The following is a 25,059-nucleotide window of genomic DNA, read 5'->3' on the forward strand; positions in this document are numbered from 1 at the left end:
GTTGACTGCTAGGTAGCTAACATTAGCAGGCCTAGCCATCTAATGTAAACAAATAAGATGAGTCTGGGGTTAACCATAGATAGTAAATAATAGGGGTTAACACGCTGCATCATATGAGCACATCAACTTATTGACATGTCAGTAGTGCGTTAATGCTCACTACTGCTACTAGCTGTCTGATTTCTTAACAATCACTGTCAAGTTGTCTCCTTGAAATGGCAGGTGAAACATCAACAGCGAGGCTTTATTTGCTAAAGAATCAAACGATTCAGCTACAATGCACTCTCGACCAAGTATTTTATTCTGCCCAGTGCCCATAATATTCAATTACTTATTTTAATTGTGAATATCAGCAAGGTTTGTTGAACCCGTACCTGAAACATTGCTTGTAAAAATGATTCATAGAGTCGGTTCAAACTAAATAACTGTCTGTATTATTGGCCAAGCTGTATTTAATCTATTAAAAGTCATTAGCTTTGGCTCTGGTGTAAATTGTACATTTGCCACAGATCTTGGATTGTAGCTGGAGGTTTAGCGGCTCAGCTTGGATTACTACGCTTGGCTTAAAGGTGTAATATCCACTACTTGAGTATTGTTACCCTAAACCCAACTAAAGCTTTTCCACTCAGTTTATTTGACCTTTCTTCTCTCAATTAATATGCTGCTTGATTGATATTCATGCCAAAATATTTTCCCGTTGTTGTTAACTAGCTGAACATCATCCGATGTGATTGGTGATTTCAAACAACTACAGTAGCCTAAGTAATAGCAATAATAATTCATATTTTGGTCATACTACTGGCCATTGTATTCCATTGTATTCCATATGTGTGCATATTGCGGCTTCACCAAGCACAGTTAAAGCTGGGGTATGTGATTTCTGATTGGTCAAAGTTAACATGAGCTGTACACTTTGACCAATCAGAGCGAGGCTCCGATTCTCTGTTCTTATTGGCTGTTGGGACTTTCCATTCACTTTGGCACGACTTTGTTGGTGTAAAGCAGTGGTTCTCAAACTTTTTTTTGTAATTCCCCACTTTAGAGATGGGGATATTTTCGAGCCCCACCGTTCCCCGATTGCATCAACAAAATAGTAACTAAATAGGTCAGGCTTAAAAGTTTAAAATTTATTGAAATAAAATCAAGGATACAATTCAAAAATAGAGAAAATATGAGCATTTGTGTCATTACTTTGCAGAGCCGGCCCGAGGCTTAAAGGTGCGAACACACTACACGCGTACAGACGCGTATAAAATCAGCAATTTTTCCATAGGGAACCATTGGTTTACGCGCGTAGATGGCGCATTGATGCGTTACTCGCGCTAAAGCAACATTTTAGGCGCGTTAGCTGCGTATATACACACCAAACGCGCCTACGCACCTACGCGCGGAGTTCAAATAATAGAACTTTTTACGCTCCTACGCGTGACGATTAGCCGCGTTGGTGAATCAGCGTTGGGCTTGACCCGACGTCACATACATTGGCACGGTCGGAGAACAGTGTATACAGAGGCTGAGAAACACCGAGGAGGAAAATGTATTGCGGTCGGCCGGTGCTGTATGACAGCAGCTCGGGAATGGAAGAAGTGGGGAAAGTAAACCAGGAGAATGGACTTCCTGGTTAATTCAGTGAATATGTGCGGCTGTGCTTTAGCCGATAGACCAAGTTAGCGCCGTATAGGATTAGTCAACTCACCCGGTTGTGTGCGGGCGGCTAGCGCCTCATATTATGAACCCAAACATGACGGCTATGTCCGGGGAACTTTCACGACAAGTACAGTGAAGCACCGGTGTTGATCTACGCCAGGCTCGGTCCCCTGTCACAGCCAGGTAGGGTAATGTTGGCTACTTGCCTTTATTTTGTGCCGGCGTGCACCGATTGTTATGTAGCTGCCGTGAATATGCAATGCTGTTTTAATGCTAGGCTATTTGTGGTGTTCAGTTTGTCTTTTGGCACAGTTGTTGGCCGTGTTGTTGTTGTTTTTGTGCGGACATGCACGCTGTTGTGTCGGGTCAGGTCTGATCGCAGCCATGGTTGATTAGGAGAAATACAATATCGGGAGGGAGACTAGGCACGTTTAGGGATGGGGATCGAAACCCGGTTCTATCAAGGACCCGGTTCCACTTTTTTCAAAACCCGAAAATCAATAACGTTTGGGCTTATTGATACCACTATCGAGTCTCGTCGTTTTGTTTCTCCCGTAGGTCCTGTAACGCAATTGTGTCCCTCGAGTCGCGTCACGGCATTTAAATCAAATCAAACCAATCACTGCTGCATGTCCGCCAATGTTTATGAATGATATGCAAACAGGTATTAAAAGTAAAACAAGTGAAGTCTGGCAGTTAACTTTGCTCGCGAGGATGGCTGAACGGGCGAAAAGGTCTATGGTTTGGCTTTATTTTACCAAGCTCGAAGATAAAGCAGAAGCGAAATGCAACTTATGTTGCAAAATCATTTCTTGTAAAGGGGGGAACACAACCTCAATGGCCAAGCACATCAGCATTGTGCATCAAATAAAGGCCAAATGCAGTACCTTCGACTGTCTCGGGATTGAAAAGACTCTGTCTCCTCCTCCTGCTGCTGCCGCCGCACCACAGACGGGCCCGTCTTCATCATCCACAAAGTACCAGCGGTAAACGCACACACACAGACTGTGTAGCTTGTTGTCCCGTCAGTTAAAAATAGTAATCCAATTGTGAAATCCGTGTTGTAATCGGCAGCATACAAGCTAGTTAGCTTAAAAAGTAAACAAAGTTTTCAGACGTGCTGCGTGATGATGTGTTCAGGATGGCTCAGTAAAACGACTATTAGGTTATCATGAGGCGTTCAAGTGTAACGTAAAGGAATGGGAAATTGAGTTTTTGGCGGGAAACATGAGTAATACAGTTGTATTAATGCTCTCATCATTTTAAAATATATATTTAAACTACTGATGCCAATATTTATTAGAAATTTAATTTAATTTAAAATACAATTATTTATTTCCGAAATATTTTCTTAATCACTAAAACATGATAAAGTGACAGTAGACAATACATTAACCAACAAGTGCGAACATTTATATATTTTTTTCATAGATAGTATACACTTGATTTTTTAAAACCAAAATTAATATTTTCTTCAAAATATATAATAATAATAATAGAAAAGTATCGATAGTGGTATCGATAAAGACCCGGATCGATAAGGCGTATCGATAAAGGTATCGATATCAATAAATATTAACGATCCCCATCCCTAGGCACGTTATGCGCGTAGAACCATTTTTGACACAAAATGATCAAGCAACATTTTAGCTGCGTTATGCGCGTAATGCTTACGCGGGCAACGCGTGTAGTGTGTTCGCACCTTAAGCGAACTAAACCCTCCAAAAAAAATTAAAGTTTGTGTGTTTGATATTGACATCATATTATGTGAATGTAAGTCATCATACAAAAAAGCAACACAATGTTTTGTCTAGATAATTAATAGCCTAATAAATTAATCAGTTTATCTGGGAGGTAATCCGAAATTAACTGATCATGTCACTTTCACATCCATGCACAGTGTGTATTGAGTTAATTTAAAAACATTTGGAAATGGGGTTGCCCATGCACTGTGTATAGTCTATACTATAGCCTATTTCAGCCTCGTCTGTGGAAAAAGAGATAGCTGGACAACAGAGTTCTTCTGCTTCGTTCGTCTCACTGCATTTAAATCCATTCATTATATTACAGAGAAATATGTCCAGTAAAAGAAAAAGAGCACCAAGCCCATCCCAGAGGATCCTCCATAATATTTTATTTGAAATTAACATTTTTATGGAAAATCCATGAGCCTTTCTTCAATAGCTTCTAATTCATCCGACCCAGTGTCTCCAAATTATTTGTTCACACACACAATTTCTCAGATTTAGCCTCTTAATTTTTCTCTCAAAGTGCACCAGATTCATGCATTTCACTTTAAAAACTTAAAAAAAAATCTCCGGGGGGGGGGGGGGGCATACCCCCGGACCACCCTAGGAGGGTCGGGATCTCAGCTGTCATATATTTTCACCTATCTGGACATTGGATGCACTAGCAGAAAACACTGGGTGTGGGGATAACATTTAACAATGGACAATATTTTGGGCAGCGCTACGATTGGAGAGGGGCCCCCTGATCATATTCCGCTTAGAGCCCCATGAAGGCTTGGGCCGGCTCTGTTACTTGCAATCTGAGCCCAACATTTTTTCAAAAACAATGAGCAAGTCAGTATGTGAGTCTTAGGCCTGCATTGGTGGCTGCAATGAGCCTGTTTGGCACTGCACATATTTTCTAAATGGGGCTGAAGGCTCAATACTGCATCTCAAATAGGGATGGAGATGGCTACTTTTTATTGAAATCGATACCATTATCAAGTCTCCTTAACAATTTGAGTCCTTATCGATACCACTATGCACTATCGATACTTTTCTATTATTTTGTTGAAAGAGAACTGGTATTATTGCTTTAATTGCCTATAAGATGATCAGAGCTCAAGATAAGACGTTAAACAGGTCATAAATCCATATTTACTATCTATTTTATATTGCTGGGAAAACAAGTGTTTCACCAAAACCATATTATTCAAGTTTCTAGAGGAAAACTAAAACACATTTTTGTGTTACATTTGAACAGATCATGATGACCTTTTATAGACATGTCACATGTGCCTAATATTACCGAGCCGACCTGAACACAACATATTTGATACCGTTAGCAACTTTTTTTAAAGCAAAAAATTAGCTCTATTTCCTGCCGATTTTAACGTGGATTTGAAAACTGGATTACTATTTTTAACTGAAGGGACTTTTCTCCACTGTCCGGTTGTGTGATTACCGCTGCTTTGAATGACGGTTGATGCGCACGGTGCCGACTCAGACTCCGAGCCCGACTGCACACCGTCTGATGCAGCTGACAGAGTTTTTTTTTTAACTATACAAGACTGAGTTGGAGGAGTTTGAAGGTAAGACAGTTGATGGTAGGCCTACAACACTTTTATATGCAGTCTATGAAGAAAAGAGACAAATCTCCGCTCTGAACTCAAAGATGCGCTACAACACCTTTTGTGTGTGTGTGTGTGTGTGTGTGTGTGTGTGTGTGTGTGTGTGTGTGTGTGTGTGTGTGTGTGTGTGTGTGTGTGTGTGTGTGTGTGTGTGTGTGTGTGTGTGTGTGTGTGTGTGTGTGTGTGTGTGTGTGTGTGTGTGTGTGTGTGTGATCAGTTCCTATCTCCTCACAAAGTGCGGAGAACAATCGTGCTTTCATTGGTCGGGCTTTGATGAAATTGAGCACACTCACAACCTCAAAAGTAAACTTTGTTTAGTTCGGGGATGAGCTGCCTTGACGCTAGCGGCGCTTCCCAGTGAATGACACAATGTGTCCATTGCGCATCTGGCGCCACACTGTTTATTAGTGATTGCGCCTGGCCCGCGCGCTGAGCCGATGATTTCGGCTTCTGTTCTATCCACGTTATTATGGTTTTTATGTGTTAATTGAAGAAGGGGAATAGCAGGGTCTCTCCTCTACTCCTCCAACTCACGCTGGGAAACGGTAAAAAAAATATATTAAAATATTTCTAAAAACTATGCACCACGGATGTGGACACATATTCCTCCCGTTCGTTGCGCCTGACCTGTCATGTCTCTATTCCCCACCGGTGGGGCGCGACCCACACTTTGAGAACCACTGGTGTAGAGCAGGTCAGGAAGGGACCATAGGGGAGGGACCAAAGAGAACAAGTGGCGCGGTTGAGGTATTTGGATTCGAATCTCTATCCCAACTGCCATTTTCTCCCCAAATCCTCCACCCCAGCTATAAAGGAATACTTCACCCATACGGAACCGGCGTTCTATCATTATAAAATCGCTATTTTAATATAATGAATGAGGTTTTTCTTCCCTCAGTCTTTCCTCAGCCCAGCTGTCCTGTGAATCCTAACCCTACATTTTACCATGTGTGATGTCACGCATGGGAAAATGCAGGGCTAGAGACAGCGAGACCATAAAACACTCTTTCTGTAGTTTCTCAGGCTAGAATGAACCGATTTCTAAAATGTTTGCACATTTATACTACATAGGATTTCAGACCAGAGCCCCATTTATTTAAAGTTAAATCTTGAACAGTATCGGAGAGACACCTTATGGAGGTTAAACACTTTTGTACTTAATCAGATGAAGGAACAAATTAAGAAGGATGTTGCTGAATACTTGGAACAGAACGATAATGGTGAAGTTTCTCCTCCAATATTATGGGATGCATGTAAAGCTGTGCTTCGGGGCAAAATAATTGGATATAGTGCTCACCTAAAGAGAGTGAGGCAAAAAGAGTTAGTCCAGTTGGAAGCGGAATTAAAACTATTAGAACAAAATCACAAAGACACAAATGATCAAAAAATTTGAGAGCTACTTAGGAAGAAAAAGAATGAAATAAATGAGATCTATACAAAAGATATACAAAAAAAGTAAATTTTTACAAAACAGATAGGGCCCTATGAAATCCGTTTTATTTTTTTCCAAATTCCGTTTTATTTTTTCACAAATTCAGTTTTTTCCGTTTTAATCTCATGATTTCCGTTTTTTTACAATTAACACTCATTTCGTCATCAGAACGAGTGTCTAATTATTGCGAACAAATAATATTCTAACAATTTAATCAGATATAAGGCTACATTTAAAATACATCACAACATTGCACTGTTTTTAGTGCTTAAAAAAAGCGAAAAAGCAAATTTGTTGGGTATAGGTTATAACAGAAAATAAAGCCATTCATTTTGTGCTTCAAGTGAAACATTAAATATTGTTTTTACATAAATAATAAAGTCCTTATTAACCTTGCAAGAAGCTGGACTAGAGTGAATATTGGACAGGCTTTATAAGTCCATGGCTTTTACCTGTGGGACAGCGCTTCACCCAACAGCAGGCTGCAACACCAACCTACAGTCTATTGTGCGACGGAGAGCTAGTTATCATTAGCATCAGCGTTAGCCGACATCACGGCAACAGCTGAATAATGTAACACATTACACAAGTTACACTACATGAAAACAACGGGCTGTAGACGCTAGAGTTATAATTTCGTGTAGGAAACATTGTTGAGACTGGAATTTCGTACCACAGCGGCCGTTCCATAATACAACACTCCCTTTAGCAATGGCTGAATATAAGACCTCCCTGTGTTGTGTATCTGCGGGAGCGAATGGCATTAATAACTTCAAAAAAGTAAAGGTTTAACATGATTACGTGCTTTTAGATGCTTTAATCATATGCCGAATTTATAAACAGACCATATTATTAACAATAAATTAAGTTATGTACATGCAGGGTTCAACATAACTTTTTTTTCCTACTGGCCCGCCGGGCCAGTGGATCCGAGTTTTACTGGCCCCTTGTATATTTTCACTGGCCCTGCACACACTTTTTTTTCTTCATAATTTAGTGTCAATAATTGTAATACCTGTATTAGAAAAATAACCATATCTAAAGGGAATATCTATACTGTAACAGTATAGATATTCCCTTTAGATTTGGTTATTTTTCTTTTAGTTAATTATATGAAATGTTGATATTGCTCATACACATAATATAAAACCAGGCAAACATATTGAATTAGAAGCCTACAACTGAAAGTATGTTGAAGGGGTCGGCCAGTATTTTAAAGTCCAGTAGTTTGATGATTGTTTTTATTCTTGAATTTGGGCAGTTTAATGAATAGTTCACCTGCAGAAGTCATGTTCAAACATAAAAAATAAATAAGAGATGAAGGTCTGATCATTCTTTGTGGTGTGGTAGGCTGTTTTTATTACTTTCTCTATATGCATTAGGGATGTGAATGTGTCGACCGAATGACGGGTTTTCCACTTGCGCTCAAGTTGACTTTAAAAATAGAATAGAAATCCGAAAATCAGTGGGTTATGCCGTTTTTTTTAATGGGAGATTTCACCGTGTACGAGTTCACGTCTGGTCGTGAGCGCGCTGCAGGAGTGTCACTTCACATAAGAGTCCGGTGTGGGACCATTTTTTCAAACTATTGATAAAAAACAATGCTGTGCAAAATATGCAGCATAAGTTAAACGCTCGTCTAAGACTATGACGTTAAATCACCTTAGTAACACACAATGCCTTCGTCCGATCACAGCAGCGTTTCACTGTGTGATCTTGCCAGCGAGTGAGCCGCCGCGCAGATGAACTGTGGTTTGTGGCTAAAATAATAACCGGGGATATTCTCCCCGTTAGCGATTTCAATGGGAAAGACTTCCGCGATCTGATTGAATGTCTCGAGCCTGAAAACACAGTGCCAAACTGCGCGACTATAGGAACTGTACAGTGAGCGGAGTCCCTCCGTTCATTTCTGTCTACAACCGACACAATCACCGGAGACGCATTCACAGCGTTTAAATAAAGCCTCTCATTTGTATTACCATTGGGGCTTGGATGCAAATACTGCAACATTACGGCGGCAGATAAAGGAAAAGCGCAGTTATCATTTTCTGCATCTGAACCTCTGCTGTGGGAAGAAAGAAAGGGGGCAAAGCAAGTCGACTGATTTGTCGACTCGCAGGCGGACGGTAGGCAGCTCTGCCAACGGAGCGAGAGTGCACCCGCTTGTTGCTCCGCCTGTCAAAACGCCCACGCATCGGTTGTCCACTGGCCTTTCATTAAAAAAATATATTTTATATTAGGTTTATTATATTGAGTCTTAAATAAACACTGCTTTCATTCCGACTCTCAACGCGCATTTCAATGAACCATGATGTAGTCTACAAAAAGATACTGAACTGTGATTGGCCAGTCACTGGCCCGGGCGGGCCAGTGACTGGCCAATCAACTTGCCCTGCATATGATTTTACTGGCCCCGGGCCATCGGGCTATACGGTATGTCGAACCCTGTACATGTCAGAGTTACGTACATTGATACATTCATAAGTAAACATTTAATAGACAGATTTGTGAAAGGGGTTTGGCGCTGTGTGTTACATTAGCGATCCTGCAGCCAGGCTCTACTTTTCACGGCAGTAGTTTGGTCTTTAGATGTCGCCAAACCAAATTTCCTCCCTAGTTCTGCTTTAATTTCAACCGTGTTGTTTCCCTTTGCCTTGGAAATTGAATTCCACCAAAATAATGGCGAATTCCGTGACATTCCGTGTTAACAAGCAGATTCCGTTTTTATTGCCCGATTCCGTGATTCCGTCCGTGTTTTCGTTATCGCGGAAATCATAGGGCCCTAAACAGAATTATTATGAAGGGGGCGGAAAAGCCAGTAAATTATGAGCTTATAGGCTGAAAAAACAGCAAGCAGAGAATTCAATTCATAAAATAAAAAAATCTATTACTAATTCTATGCATTACAAATTAAAAGAAATACAAGATTGTTTTGAGAAATACTATAAAAAAAATATATACTCCCAACCTCAAATTGACGGAGAGAAAATGGAAGATTTCTTTCAGAAGATTAATCTGCCTAAATTGAATGATGAACAAAGTAGGAATCTTGTAGCTAAAATAACAGAAAGAAATTTGTTCAGCCATATCACATCTTAAACCAAATAAAGCTCCAGGTCCGGACGGGTTTACTTCCGAATGGTACACACCCTTTTCATTAGAACGAGGAACAAGACAGGGCTGCCCAATTAGCCCCCTCTTGTTTGCAATCTTTATCGAGCCCCTGAGCCAATGGATCATTCCGGATGACAATATTAAAGGAATCACTATGAATGGGGAGAACAAATTATTTCGTTATTTGCGGATGATGTATTGGTGTATTTAACCGACCCCGAGCAATCTTTATCACGGTTATTTGAACTCTTGGAACAATATGAATCCTTCTCTGGATATTTGCTGAATGTTCCCAAAACACAAATTCTCTGTTTTAACCCATTGATGACTATGGCAATCTAGGATGCATGTCCTTAATGCCTGAGGGTTTTCTGAAAAAATAGTACGAATTGTCAAGTCTACCAAAACCTTAATATCTAAGCCTGTGTAGCACATAGAAACATGAAATAAAATACATTTAAAAGTTAAGGTTCACAGGTTTTATTTAAGCATGCTCCCTTAGCGCTTACAAACCAACAAATACTTCTAAAAATCGTCAAAATTAGATGAATTAGAAAATTATTAAATATTGTTAATAAATAGATGCAATGTGTTGTGTGATTTTCATCAGTAGTCTATAGTAGACCTTGATTCTGCGCAACAAACGCCACTAACTTCCACTAGATATACCTGACCAATAATTTCAGGAGTGGGACAAGCATATTTTTAGGTTCATTTGGCAGGGACGAAGGCCAAGAATCAGATACCAGAGTTTACAATTGGCAAAAAACAAGGGCGGAGTCGCTCTCCCATGCTTAAAAGATTACTACACTGCTGCTCAATTGCGGCCATTAATATGCTGGTGCAACCCAGAATACTGTGCTAGATGGAAGGAGATTGAAGTTGCTATATCAGGTGTATTCCCAATCCAGGCTGCAATTGGGGATAAGGGCTTATTGAACAATTTAAAGGAAATGGGGAACCCATGGATATGTTTGTCACTTAAGATGTGGAACAAGGTACCAGCTCAAAATAAACTGAAGGATGCGGTTAAGCAGGGTTTTTCAAAGCATGGGCCTTTGGGGGTCAGTACGCGACCGACTTTTTTTGGGGTCGCGACAGTAAAGGCAAACGGTTTGTGTATTTTAAGAGGGGTGTTGGGTTGGGAGAGGGGAGTTTCTGTCCAGCTCAAGAGCATTTTAGTCAGCCTGTCAATCACTCCGTTACCATGGAGCTCACTGACGCTTATGAAATCACAATAAACAACCTGTAGATATGAAGTCAAAATACTGACAATGACTAGGCCTACCTGTTTAATACTTTAATTGTTTCTAATTGATCTAAACCATGGAAGAAGGTAGGGCTGCTTGATTATGAAAAAATCATAATCATGATTATTTTGAGTAATCACATTGTGTTATCACGATTATTAAAGACAGTTAATCATTGATTTAAGAACATTATGCATTTATTTTACTTTTAACAAGGTTTTTTTCTAAAAACACCATGACTTTGGACTTTAAACAAAGGCCTAATTGAACTGAAAACAGGGAGAATAGAAATAGGCTAAATAAGTGAAACATATTTTGAATAATTTAATAAAAATATGTCAAAATAAAAATAACCAGTTGTAAATGGTGTTGATAGGGCACGTCTTTTGCTAGCATTGAATGTAAGGGCATGATTTATTTATGTCATGGAGCTGGCTGGATAGGCAGTTGCATTGTAGTGTTGACAGTTGTGGTGGCAGGAGTTAAGGAGCTTTAAACTTCCTGTGTTTTTATTCATTGATTGCTTGGTCATAGACCACTATGAAAAGTGAATAAACAAATTGGTCGGGATGTTTAGAGGTGCAGATCAGGTCGTATATCACTTTTCTTTCTCTCTCTCTGTCTCTCGGTCGCGTATGTCATGTTACTCGCGTGTCCGCGCGTGACAAATCTTGCACATTATTTTAGTTTGTTGTGAGTCTGAAGTGTTTTCAGACAACACAATTAGTTTTACCTTTATTCTCATCATCTAGAAGTTTTTCAAAACACCCGGCAATGCGCAACATCTCCCTCGTACTCTCTGGAATAGCCGTTAGCGAAACTATCAGGTGAGGGAGGGGCCGAGCGGAGCTCACGGCTGAAAGGGTTTGCTGCATTTATAAGCCTGCATGCCCCGGCGAGCGGAACAATGATAGTTTAATAACGATTATCCCCGACCTGATTTCTTTTTTTACAACTGAGATTGCAAGTAATATGACTCGAATGGCGCGGAAATGGAAACACATTTGGAGCCGTTTTAAGTAGATTTTTATTTATTTATCTATATATATAAAAAAACACTTTGGCGCTGAGGATTTTCCTTTGGGGGGCGCTAAAATTCCTTTGGCGGGCGCCAAAATGTTTTGAATGCAGGAAAAACCCTGGTTAAGGTCTTGAGATGGTGCGCATTTGATCCAGATTTTTTGCCTAAAAGATGGGACGCTAGATTCAAGAGATGGAGTTTGCAATGGAGAATTGGTTAAATATACTGTTAATACCAGGTGTGTCACACAATCTCGAGTGTAAGTCGGTGCTGCGAGTGGGCTTGTGTTTTTAGTCGAAATGACGTCACAATCTTGACCTTTCAAAAATCTAAGGTGGAATCTTCTTTTTAGCCCCGCCCCCAAGGATCAAGTTGGGCAGGCGTGCCAAGAGTGGAAAACGCACACACACAGCATACTTGCATAGGCAGCTGAAAAGATACAATGGCGGGCCACTCGCTCTGTGGCGTAGTGGTTAGAGTGCGTACCGTATTGTCTCAGTCCTTGTCACAGTGGTCGCGGATTCGAATCGGACCCGTTCACTGCATTCACTAACTTTTTCATCTAGGTGCCCCAGCATATATTTTGGGTGCACCCAATATTACATTTCAGCGTTACCCATTTAGTCAGTTCACATAGACATTCATTATTTAATTATATAAATGATTGTTTATAGTTTGAATCACAGAGGACTAAAAAAAGAATTGTGATAAGAAATCAAACAAAGTGCTGGTTTTAAGTGAAGTGAAGGAAACTCATAAAATAAGAATAAATCAAATATAACTTCAAAAAGAGTGTGCTGTTCCTTGGTTTTGATTGAGCATCAGCCCATAACCCTCAGATGGTCAACATTCAAAACATCATGTTATTGTTATTAGTAATAGCCTAACTATTAATGTGATGCATGTTATACTTATTTATTTTTGCATATTGAGGAAGTGTGTTCACATATGTTGTACATTGGCATGATCCACCTCCGTGTGGCAAATTAATATGTTAACTGTGCTAGAGGCGTCAGTATATGATGTAACACTATTGTGTGCAATAAGGGTTGGGCCAATCGATGGACCGGTGGACAATAGTTTAACCCCGATCTGTATTAAAAGAATAAGAATCCAATGCTGTCTGGATTTCTTATTTTTTTTGCAGATAATGTCGGAGTGACTTGAGTGTGCAGTAGAGAGAGAGAGAGACAGGCAGACAGACAGAAAGAGAGAGGCAGAGTGAGCTTTAATTTGTAATTTTGCTTTTTGACTTAGTGATCATCTGACTTTAGGCTGCATTCCAATACCCATACAATCTACTATTTAGTATGGTAGAAAAAGGATTTAGGATGTCCCGATTCTTGTGGCCAGATTTAGGATGGTTAGAAATACCCGGATGTTAACTACAGGTCCTTCTCATATAATTAGCATATTGTGATAAAGTTGATTATTTTCCATAATGTAATGATAATAATTGAACTTTCATATATTTTAGATTCATTGCACACCAACTGAAATATTTCAGGTCTTTTGTTGTTTTAATACTGATGATTTTGGCATACAGCTCATGAAAACCCCAAATTCCTATCTCAAAAAATTAGCATATCATGAAAAGGTACTCTAAACGAGCTCTTAACCTAATCATCTGAATCAACTAATTAACTCTAAACACCTGCAAAAGATTCCTGAGGCTTTTAAAAACTCCCAGCCTGGTTCATTACTCAAAACCGCAATCATGGGTAAGACTGCCGACCTGACTGCTGTCCAGAAGGCCATCATTGACACCCTCAAGCAAGAGGGTAAGACACAGAAAGAAATTTCTGAGCGAATAGGCTGTTCCCAGAGTGCTGTATCAAGGCACCTCAGTGGGAAGTCTGTGGGAAGGAAAAAGTGTGGCAGAAAACGCTGCACAACCAGAAGAGGTGACCGGACCCTGAGGAGGATTGTGGAGAAGGGCCGATTCCAGACCTTGGGGGACCTGCGGAAGCAGTGGACTGAGTCTGGAGTAGAAACATCCAGAGCCACCGTGCACAGGCGTGTGCAGGAAATGGGCTACAGGTGCCGCATTCCCCAGGTCAAGCCACTTTTGAACCAGAAACAGCGGCAGAAGCGCCTGACCTGGGCTACAGAGAAGCAGCACTGGACTGTTGCTCAGGGGTCCAAAGTACTTTTTTCGGATGAAAGCAAATTTTGCATGTCATTCGGAAATCAAGGTGCCAGAGTCTGGAGGAAGACTGGGGAGAAGGAAATGCCAAAATGCCTGAAGTCCAGTGTCAAGTACCCACAGTCAGTGATGGTCTGGGGTGCCATGTCAGCTGCTGGTGTTGGTCCACTGTGTTTTATCAAAGGCAGGGTCAATGCAGCTAGCTATCAGGAGATTTTGGAGCACTTCATGCTTCCATCTGCTGAAAAGCTTTATGGAGATGAAGATTTCATTCTTCAACAAGACCTGGCACCTGCTCACAGTGCCAAAACCACTGGTAAATGGTTTACTGACCATGGTATTACTGTGCTCAATTGGCCTGCCAACTCTCCTGACCTGAACCCCATAGAGAATCTGTGGGATATTGTGAAGAGGAAGTTGAGAGACACCAGACCCAACACTGTGGATGAGCTTAAGGCCGCTATCGAAGCATCCTGGGCCTCCATAACACCTCAGCAGTGCCACAGGCTGATTGCCTCCATGCCACGCCGCATTGAAGCAGTCATTTCTGCGAAAGGATTCCCGACCAAGTATTGAGTGCATAACTGAACATAATTATTTGAAGGTTGACTTTTTTGTATTAAAAACACTTTTCTTTTATTGGTCGGATGAAATATGCTAATTTTTTGAGATAGGAATTTGGGGTTTTCATGAGCTGTATGCCAAAATCATCAGTATTAAAACAACAAAAGACCTGAAATATTTCAGTTGGTGTGCATTGAATCTAAAATATATAGAGATATATATATATATGAGATAGGGATTTTTGGTTTTTCTTTACTTTTTTGCCAAAATCATCAATATTAAAACAATAAAAGGCTTGAACTACTTCAGTTGTGTGTAATGAATCTAAAATATATGAAAGTCTAATGTTTATCAGTACATTACAGAAAATATTGAACTTTTCACAATATGCTAATTATATGAGAAGGACCTGTACATCCGGCTGAGATTTTTAGTGTTGTAAACGCATTTGGGCGATTCTGACCCACAATCCAGTGCGCACCGGAAGTGATGTCACATCGACGGAGCATCCGTATGAAAACAAACGGGGATGTGGCGGATATAAAAAGCACGAGGCAAGATCAAGGCGCAATGTTATGATTAAATAAAAATGTTTAAGTATGTCCCAGGTGTATGCCTTTTGAGTGGCCTTGTGTCTGAATTGTGCTGTATAAATAAACTTGCCTTGCCTTGCCTTGCCTACTGCATCCTAACTAGATTATGGTCAGATGTAGTATGTAGAATAGAAAAAAGAAAAAGTATGTGATTTGGAGTGCAGGGAAACATTTTCTACGTACTAGTACCTTTGGAATCCTGTTGTCATTTGGCACAGCAGCAAAGGCTCTCCTACGTTGAAGCCCAGTCACCGACAACTCTAAACAATTTGATTAGCTTATCCAATATGTTTTGTAAATTTTCACAATTATTCGGTGCTGCCCAAAGCGTAATGAAAATAATGCATGCTAACTAACAATGCATTCTCTCTTCTCTTTTTTTCTTCAGCTTCCCATTAAGGTTGGACACCAGAACACCCACACCAAAGTCAGCACGGAGCACAACAAGGAATGTCTCATCAACATCTCCAAGTATAAGTTCTCTCTGGTCATCAGTGGCCTCACCACCATCCTTAAAAATGTCAACAACATGGTGAGGAGGGCTTTCTTCCTAATATGAATCATGTTATTGAGCAGTCAATCATTTGTAATTCATCTTTCAGAGCGCAGATAAAGTTTAAAAGGATTTAAATAACATTGTTTTTACAAAGGATCTTATACATGTATGAATTGCATTGTGGAAAGCTTGGTTGTGTTTCAAGTTTACCGTATGTGAGAAAAGAGAGAGGATGTATTGGACAGATACATTGGTTTTGTCACTCTCTCTCCTTGAAGGAGCGGTGGGTGTTGCGCTTTGTTCTTCAACACTGTCAGTGCGTTTACATGGGACAGCTAGATAGATAGGATTAAGCCATATACCCATTTTGCTACCTCGAACGGACAGCGTCACTTGTCTGAGTATACATGGCCTTTCAGAGAATCGAATATTGCCTCCTTTCCACCGAGTAGAGCGGATTGGGTCGGAGCGGCTCAGAGTGGGACAGCTCGCTTTTAAGAATCTCGGTGGTGTTTCCACCGCCGACCCTACCCTTACTGGTAGGGCGGGTTTTAGGCTGGACTGCGATAGCCGGCGCCAGAATATGGGTCAAACTATCGGGCTGTGGAACAACTGTGGTCAAGCCAGCAGTCTCTCGTTTTTGCTTGCCGTGTTGTGAGCGTTTTACGCCGGTAAATGCACAGAGACGGCTCGGTGCAAGCCGACAGAGACAGTGAGCGAACAGCGCTGGCTGTGGCAGCTACTTGACATCGTAGCAGTGGGACACAGTGTAGCCAACTGATTCATTTAATGAAGACGAAAAACACCACACAAAAAACAGTGCTGCGCTCACATTGTTCGCCAAAACACAAGACTCTATTAACTTCTGCCGAGGTGTCTAAACATGGCCAGAAGGATTCTTTCGACCAATCAACGGACAGCAGTGTGTAGCTGGTATCCCAACGGAGGAGTACCGAAAATGCGAGTGGCTTAGACAGGGCTGTACGCTTATTTTTTTAGGTGGTAGCACCGGTGCTAGCAAGCAAAAAAATTCAGTAGCACAAAAATAAATTTGGTAGCACACAAAGTAGGCTATTGAAAACTTGCATAACCTTAACCCTTGCATTTTGCTCTAATTACCTTTGAGCATGTCATCCTGGTCTCATTTGAGATTCACAATTAATATGATGCAGTAATAATTGTAGAAAAATGAATAGGGGTGCACTGATTGCAATTTAGAAAAAAGAATCTAACCTGCCAATTGCAATTTTTTGCTGATTCAGAATTATTATTATAATGTCCTTCTGTTAATTAAAACCAAACTTTAAAACATTAAACATAGCCTATTAAATAAATAAGTATACATATTGGTACAATTTAGGATAAATTAAATAGGTTGTTGTGAATGTGTTGGGAGTAGCTTTTCAGTGGCTTATTTAAAACTTTGTTTAAATAGACTAGGATACTGTTGACTGCTCTCTGCAGCTGAAGGAGTTGCCTAAGACTACATTTACCCGCAGTGTTAATGTAGAGCCCTCTTAAGCAGTGTTGTGCATCTGACCTCTGTGTTTTAAAGACAGCCTCTCCTCATTATCAACCTGTCGCACGAGTGCGAAAGGATTCGTATTCATCATCGCACGTGATCAATTTCAGTAGCAAATGCGATCAAAACTGTCGCACTGTACAGCCCTGGGCTTAGAGCGGTTAGGCTTGCTTATATCCGTACCCTACCCAACTTTTGGCAAATGGAAAGCCAAAATAACCGGACTGAACTGCTCCGACTCGACCCGCTCTACTCAGTGGAAACGAGGCATAAATGGCCAGAGCATGGCTGACTCCGCTACACTAGGTGGCGCTGTAGCCTTTTCATTAAGTGGTTATAGAGCCACTTCCATGTAAACCTGCTGACTGATGGGAGTAGTTTTGTACTGATTGAAAATATTACCCGCTCTCTCACATCTCTGCACACCCGACCCATTGCTACATAAAGTGTGCATGATAATTGACTCTTTCTCTCTCTCTCTCTCTCTCTCTCTTTCAAATAAATTCAAGATGGGCTTTATTAGCATGAAAGTTTAAAATAACAATATTGCCAAAGCAAAGCATCAAAATACAGTACATTAGTCACACAATACACATATGCATGTTATATTACTTAGACACGATGTGTATGTGTGCGTGAGAGTGTCTGTGTGTGCATGTTGGTAGACCGGGCAGCAAGATGTGTCCGGTCTCCTTCTCCGAGGAGTATTTTTACATTTTAATCTCTCTCCATCGCTACACTGTACTTGTTAATCAAATAGTTGTTTAATTCACTCACACACACGGACACATAAACCATGAGGTTTTATTATACAGTGTTCTAAAATGTCTAAATGCTGTGAGAATAATGTAGTGTGTTTGTGTATGATGTGCCTTCCCAGCGGATATTTGGAGAAGCTTCTGAGAAGAACCTCTACCTCTCCCAGCTCATCATCTTGGACACCTTGGAAAAGTGCCTGGCTGGGGTAGGTCCCCTCCCCCCCCCCCTCTGCATCGCATGCTGCCTTCATTTGTACAAAGCATTAACAAAATATATATTACATTATATGTCATTTAGCAGACGCTTTTATCCAAAGCGGCTTACAATTGGAGCATACATTCATACACCGATAGCAGCAGGGTGCAAGCTAACTAGCCGGAGCAATTTAGGGTTCAGTGTCTTGCCCAGGGACACTTGGACATGTGGCGGGAGACGGGGGATTGAACCACCGACCCTGCAGTTGTGGGTCGACCACCCTACCCACTGAGCTACATCCCCCATATATCCTAGAAATGTTCTCAAATCAATTGTAACTTTAAATACCACCTCTTAGTGACAAGCATTTTGAGGTGGGAGTAGGCTGTCGCCACCTATATGCTTATGGATTTCTATGAAAGCAACTCAGAAAGTGTCTCTCTGTTGCTCTATTTGTGCTCTTAAAGACACACGCCTCTGTTAATATACTTATCCTCCATCAATCACGCTCTCCGCATCTCTGAGAGGTTCCTCCCCAGCAGGCCTAGATTACATTTGCAAGCGTTTTGGTGGGAGGAGCCTAGCATCCAATGGAACTGCTCTCAGCTTTCTGGACAGGTTTTGTCATTAGTGTTCAGGATCAGATGGACACATTTCTGTACTCATGAATGGAATCTTGCTTCTTAATTGGAAATGTTTTTTCTGAATTCATTAGAAAGTGATTGGTAAAGAAAGTGGCCTCACAATTCAGCTGATGGTCCTACTGCTTGTCCATTTATGCGGTATATCCAATTGAATGAATTTACAATTCATAATAACTATATATATATACTGTATATAATAATTATAATTCGTTATACAGGGCTCCAGACTAAACTTTTTTGAGTTAGGCGCCCCTAACTTATTTGAGTCTTTTGACTACACAATTGATTTCCAGAGAAAAAAATTGATAAACACACACGTATTTGTGAATTAATAATGGTTAAACTAAATAAAATTCCGAAAGGCTCAAGGGGTTCACATACTTTCAAGCAGCACTGTATGTTTGGGTTTGATCATTTTATCATATTTTTTATTCTTTTATCTAAAATACTCATGGTTAGTGTTGATGGATAAATTGATAAGGAATACTCACACAAAGAACCTGCTCAAACAGCACAGAAGGGTTGGCTTCTGTTGTGTTCTACGCTTTGAAACTTGCTGAAAAGACAGACCGTTAGAGACAGTCATTTCAGTGGTGCGTTCACGTGCGTGCGTACATTTCCACAGACTCGCGAGACGCTTTTGGTGGAGATTAGGGGTTAGTAGGACAGACTACTGTCAGTGCTGTCGGATTGGGATGCTTTCAGCCAAATTATTTGGGTGGTTTTGTCATAGGTTTTTAATGTGTGTCTGGCTTAGAAATATAATCTTGGGGCGCCCTTAGGTCAATTGGTAGGGCGTCCCCCCCCGGGCCGGGCCCAGCAGCACACCCGGGTTCGATTCCCGCCCGCGGTCGCTCTCTGCATGTCACTCCTCTCTCTGCCCCATTTCACCTCTGTCTCTGCACTATCAATAAAGCATAAAAATGCCAAAAAAATATCTAAAAAAATGTAATCAAAAAATCTCAATTTGGCAACACTGATTACTGCTCGTAAGCATTGAGAACACAAGCCAAGCTAATGTAGGTGCATGCATGGCTGAAGTTAAAAATCAGTGAAGAAACAGTGCCAGGAAACATAACACAAACTCTACCAGCCTCCCGAATCGACGTTTTAAGATTTAATAGCTGAACGTGGATCATCCTCTCTTGCATGGAGGTGGTTTGGCTTCCAGAACACGGGTGTTGCTCAAAAGATGGCAATCTGTATACTATGTCGGAGAGCACTTTCCGTTAAAGACAGCTCCACAACAAACTTGTTTCACCATCTGCAAATGAACCATCGCACAGAATACGAAGAAAATGAAAAGCTTTGGGTGACGACAGAGCACCACGAGGCAATATAAATGTGTCTTTCTGCGTATCCCTCCCAGTAGGGGTCATAGTGCAGGGTCGGCCATAGCACAGCGCCCCCGGAGCTGTTCGGCCCAGGGTTAAGTGTCTTGCTCAAGGACACAGTGGTAGAGAGATGGTGGATGTTTTTTGATTCTGATTGACAGGAGTTTGACCCCCCCTTCCGTCAGTGCCGAGAGGGAACCAGTGACCTTGTGGTTTACCGATCAACCCCGCTTTCTTTTTACTCCTAAGGAGATTTTTACCAATTTGGACAAAATGTATGACACATTACATATAGAATGTTACCTATTTTGATAGCGACAATGTTGGGTTACATGAGACCAAACTCTTCGTACGTGTTAACATTAAGAAATTATTATCACATTTTTAAGGCTGTCAAATTAACGCGTTAATTTAAATTAATTAATCACAGAAAAATTAACGCAGATTAATCGAACTTCTATATTGCCCTTTGACCCGTTGCAAAAGAGGTGAGGCGATAGCGCAGCTGCACCTGTAGCTTGCTGACACGGCCCGCACGGGATTAAAGAGTAAAGAAAGAAGCATAGAGAGGGACGTTTTATGGGAAGCTCCGGGCAAATAAGCATGAAGGTAGGAATACGTCTTATGTTATTCTCCGCAGTGTCTGTGCATTATTGAGTTAGTGGGTGCCTAATTAACAATAGGTTCAAAACAGTATCTCTCAATCTTCCTCTGTGTCTCACTTTTGTTTGCTAGCTGCGATCATCTCCTTCAAACGGACACCCGCCCCCTCTCACTCTTCCAAGCATATGCCTGTCTTTTTTTCCTCCTTTGTGTGAGAGAGAGACGGTAGCCTATACAGTTGTTTATAAACAGGCATAAAAGTGTCATATAAGTATGTGATTAATTTAGATGAATTAATCACAGAGCCTGTAATTAATTAGATTACTATTTTTAATCGCTTGACAGCCCTACTAATTTTGTTTGTTGTTGCCATGGTTTGTTGTGGCCCTCTTCTTCATTTCCAACATGGAGGATCCAATCTATGACACGGACTAACCCTGCGTTCCAAACCACACACTCTTTATTTTTTTGTATTCTGCATACTACAACTGACCATACAATAAAATGAATTAGTTAGAATGCAAAAGGCACGCAATTGGGACATACTTTTACTTATTTCTGTAATCATAACATTGCACCTTGATCTTGCTACTTGCTTACATATCCATCTCATCCATGGTTGTTTTTCATAACGTGACATCACTTTCGGATCGCACTGAATGCCCGGTCAGAATCTCCCCAGATAGCGTGCTGATTTCAACACTAAAAAATCTTGACAGGATGTTGTAGGCATCCGGCGAGTTTTTAAAACATACTAAATCTGACCACAAGAAATGGGACATCCCAAATTATAATTTTTTCTACCTTACTAAATAGCAGAAAGTATGTGTTTTAAAAGGCTTTTTCTTGACTGTCTTCCTCTGATGTTGCCCCCCCCCCATCCTTTAGCAATCCAAGGACTGCTTGCGTCTGGATGAGACCATGCTGGTCAAACAGCTGCTGCCAGAGATCTGCCATTTCATCCACACGTACCGCGAGGGCCACCAGCACGCCGCCGAGCTCCGGGTCTCCGCCTCCGCCGTCCTCTTCTCCCTCAGCTGCAACAACTTCAACGCTGTGTTCAGCCGCATCTCCACCAGGTACTGTTCTCATTCAAGGGATTTTTCACCTATAGGCTTCAAACCACTCGTTTCCGAACTTGCCACTCGAACAGACTGTGTCACATGTCTGAGAATAAATGATCTTTCAGGGAATCGGATAAATGGCCGGAGCATGGCTGACTCCGCTACGCTAGGTGACGATGTAGCCCTTTCAACAAGTGGTTATAGAGCCACGTCCGGTTACCTTCCGGCAACAATACTACTATTTATTAAGTCGTCTCCCCGAAAGGGATTCCGAGCAAGCGCAGAACGTAAACTCTGATGTGCGATATGCGATCCTGTTTACATGCAGATAGAATGCCAACTATGAACGAGTTATGTAGGTGTTCTTATCCGACTTCGCTTGTTCATTAAAGTGGACCTATTATACTTTTTCGACTTTTATGACCTATAAACGTTGTTATAATGATTTATAGTCATACTGTATTTAACCATACTAAAGTATCAAATAATGACTTACATGCATTTAGACTTATTCCCTGCTGACCGTCTGGGGTGGCTGTGCAGAGTGCTAAACACTAGGGCAGCCGGTCGAGAAATCACATGTTCAAATCGGTTCAAATTTCCTGCATTCGTGTCGTCACGAATGCGGATTTTTCCATGTATGGTAATGCTGCAACGTGCGCTCCGGCCATGCCCCCACCTTCCTGCTCTCAAATCTGCCCGCGTGCTGCTCAAAGTGTTACGGAAGGAAGGTAACCAATCACAACGGAGTGGGGTTTGCAGGAGGGGGGGGGGGGGGGGCAGGGGGTGGAGAAGCACAAAGCCGAGTGTGGACAGAGACTGCTGTGCGCGCTCAGATGAGAGGAACAGTTTCCCAAAAATCAAAAAAAAAAAATGTGCTGCGATTCGTGTCAGGTTGCTCCATAGGAGTCATTAATGAGACATTAAAGCGGCTACGAGTAACATTTAAATATCTTTTAAGCCATGTTTCCTCACATAATCATAAATGACCTTTAACAGCAAACGAGACCATCAGTGCAAAGAAAGACGTTTTTATATAGTTTTTATTACTGCGTTTGGTCTGGTCGTACACCCAGTCCGATTTTCGGTTCGCTCGTGCATGCTCTATGGTCACATATCCATATTGGTCGCAGATTTCAGTGTGGCGCAACAACGCGATTTGAGAAGCCTATCCCTCCAGGTGAGGGAAGGGGAGCGGGAGCCTTGTTTGAGACAGTTGTTTGTCGTCATAATGACTGATAAAGGGGCTGAACCATCAAAGAAAATAAAGAAAATGCAATGAAGAAAAGCTAAAAGGGAAAGATAGGCGGGCGGGAGGGCGTTGCATAGTAACGTATACACAATTTCACGGGAGCGGACTAGACTCCTAAATGAATGAGCGGTACTAAAACAAAGTTTGCTTTGCCTCACCAGCATCATCAGATGACCATTATTCATCTGAAATAGTCATTATTTACAACAACATAAACACATTACCTCATCATGATCCATACTAACTGCTGTCTCTCGTTCATTCGCTTTGTGTGAGGACACGTAATCTTTCAGCTCCGTGAGAGAGAGTAGTTAGGTGACACTGCATCAACTCATTGCAATCAGTGTGTAGCACTGACTGGCATTAGTTGATGCTGTGTCACTAACCACTCTCACAGAGCCGAAAAGAGTCCGGTGCCCTCACACTTTCAACACACGGACATGCTCTATATTGCTTCCTGTTCATTTGAATCTCGCACGCCCGGCACGAGCTAGAAAACAACTTCACGACAGCTGGCGTCGTAAAAATACTACCGCTTTTGTCCAAAGGGGACGCCAACGTGCCATGTTACTCGTAGTGGCTTTAAGACCAGAAAAGCAGTATTATAGGAGATCTTTAATGTGCCGATTTGTGTGCGAAGTAGATCGGATTAAAGATGTTTACATGCATTTTACAAGTCCTGTTGAAGTCCTATTTGTTTATTTACCTGATTTGAGTATACGCACTGACTGACTGTCTATTTTGGAGCTGTCTATGTGATCAGCAGTAGAACTCTAAAGTTAGCATTAGTGTCCTGTAGAGCTGTAAAAAGGGGAAATAAATTTAATTAACAATTTATTTGTTTTATTCAATCTGTTTCAAGATTCATATTTTTTTCACAAGTTAGCGGGGTCAATGCAGGTTTTTTAGAAAAGGGTTCATTCTCCCCCAAAACGTTTAAACTGCGTCCAGGCGCTTGTCTGAAGTTAGCAGTTTTGTCCTGCATCTTGTGCCACCAACTGAGAAAGTTGGTTACCCCTGTGCTGCTAGTGAACAAGTTACTCTTTTGCCAAATTTTGGCTTGTTTTTTTAAAAAAATATCACAAATCAAATTGCAATATCTGTCCAAAAAAAAAACTACCACCAAACCAAAATCGTTGCATTTCATCATTAACAATATCATGATAATGATAAGCAAAAATAACGTTCACTTCCAGATTAAAATCTTCAAAAACATTATAATATTGTCATTCATTTAATAATACATTTCTTGATCCCTGTATTCAAAGCATGAGACTGATGTGTGCTGGTGTTGTGTGTCTCTACTCAGGCTACAGGAGCTGACGGTGTGCTCGGAGGACAACATAGATGTTCACGACATAGATCTGATGCAGTACATCAACGTGGACTGCTCCAAGCTGAAGAGGCTGCTACAAGGTTAGCTTATAATTCTCTGGTGCTGGGAGTTACTGTATATAGTGTAAAGGCCAGGACACACCAGTCCGACATGTTCCGACTACGCAAAAAATGGAGTCGGCCGTTTCAGGAAGCTCCAGTCTTCCCGTCGCGGCCAAAGAACACACCGAGACGACTGTTTATTTTCCGTACGCTCGCGGGACGTAATGTCTCCACAACAGCAGGCGGCGCTAATCTGTATTGTGGCCCGAAAAAATACGAAAGCCGGAAATGATTGGACATCTCTCTAGAGCATAAACATAGATAGAAATACGTATTTATATTTATGGACCATAAGAGCACAATTTTTAGCAGAGAGTGTCGAGCATGGTGTCGAGCAGTCAACAAGGGTTGATGCATGTGAGTACTCTCAAAACAAAACGAACAAACACATTAAAACGATGGCTAGCTGTTGTTAGCTGTTTGTGCTACCCGTCTCACTTCCGGGCTTCACTGATTCGCTAGCCCTCCACCAATCAAATTGCTCCAAATGAAAGACGGTCGGCAGGCTCAAAACAAGCCCGACGACCTCTACGTCGGCCGACGTCACGGCACACACCAAACAGATTCGTCTTTTTTTTTGACGACGGCGATTATCGGGCTGGTGTGTCCTGGCCTTAAGTTGTCACAC

General features: G+C 41.3%; 1 protein-coding gene across 5 annotated transcripts in view; it reads left to right on the forward strand.

The window, feature by feature from the left end:
* nf1a (neurofibromin 1a) overlaps window positions 1-25,059 on the forward strand; it is a 101,752-nt gene that overhangs the window by 605 nt on the left and 76,088 nt on the right. For all 5 annotated transcript variants that reach the window (XM_080024921.1, XM_080024917.1, XM_080024919.1 and 2 more), the window contains exons 2-5: window positions 15,514-15,657; window positions 18,024-18,107; window positions 21,567-21,757; window positions 24,304-24,410. In XM_080024921.1, coding sequence (XP_079881047.1) covers window positions 15,514-15,657; window positions 18,024-18,107; window positions 21,567-21,757; window positions 24,304-24,410 — 526 coding nt within the window. The remainder of the gene's footprint in view (window positions 1-15,513; window positions 15,658-18,023; window positions 18,108-21,566; window positions 21,758-24,303; window positions 24,411-25,059) is intronic.

Source organism: Ammodytes marinus, assembly GCF_949987685.1.
Source record: "Ammodytes marinus genome assembly, chromosome: 3".
In the NCBI taxonomy this organism is placed as follows: domain Eukaryota; kingdom Metazoa; phylum Chordata; class Actinopteri; order Uranoscopiformes; family Ammodytidae; genus Ammodytes; species Ammodytes marinus.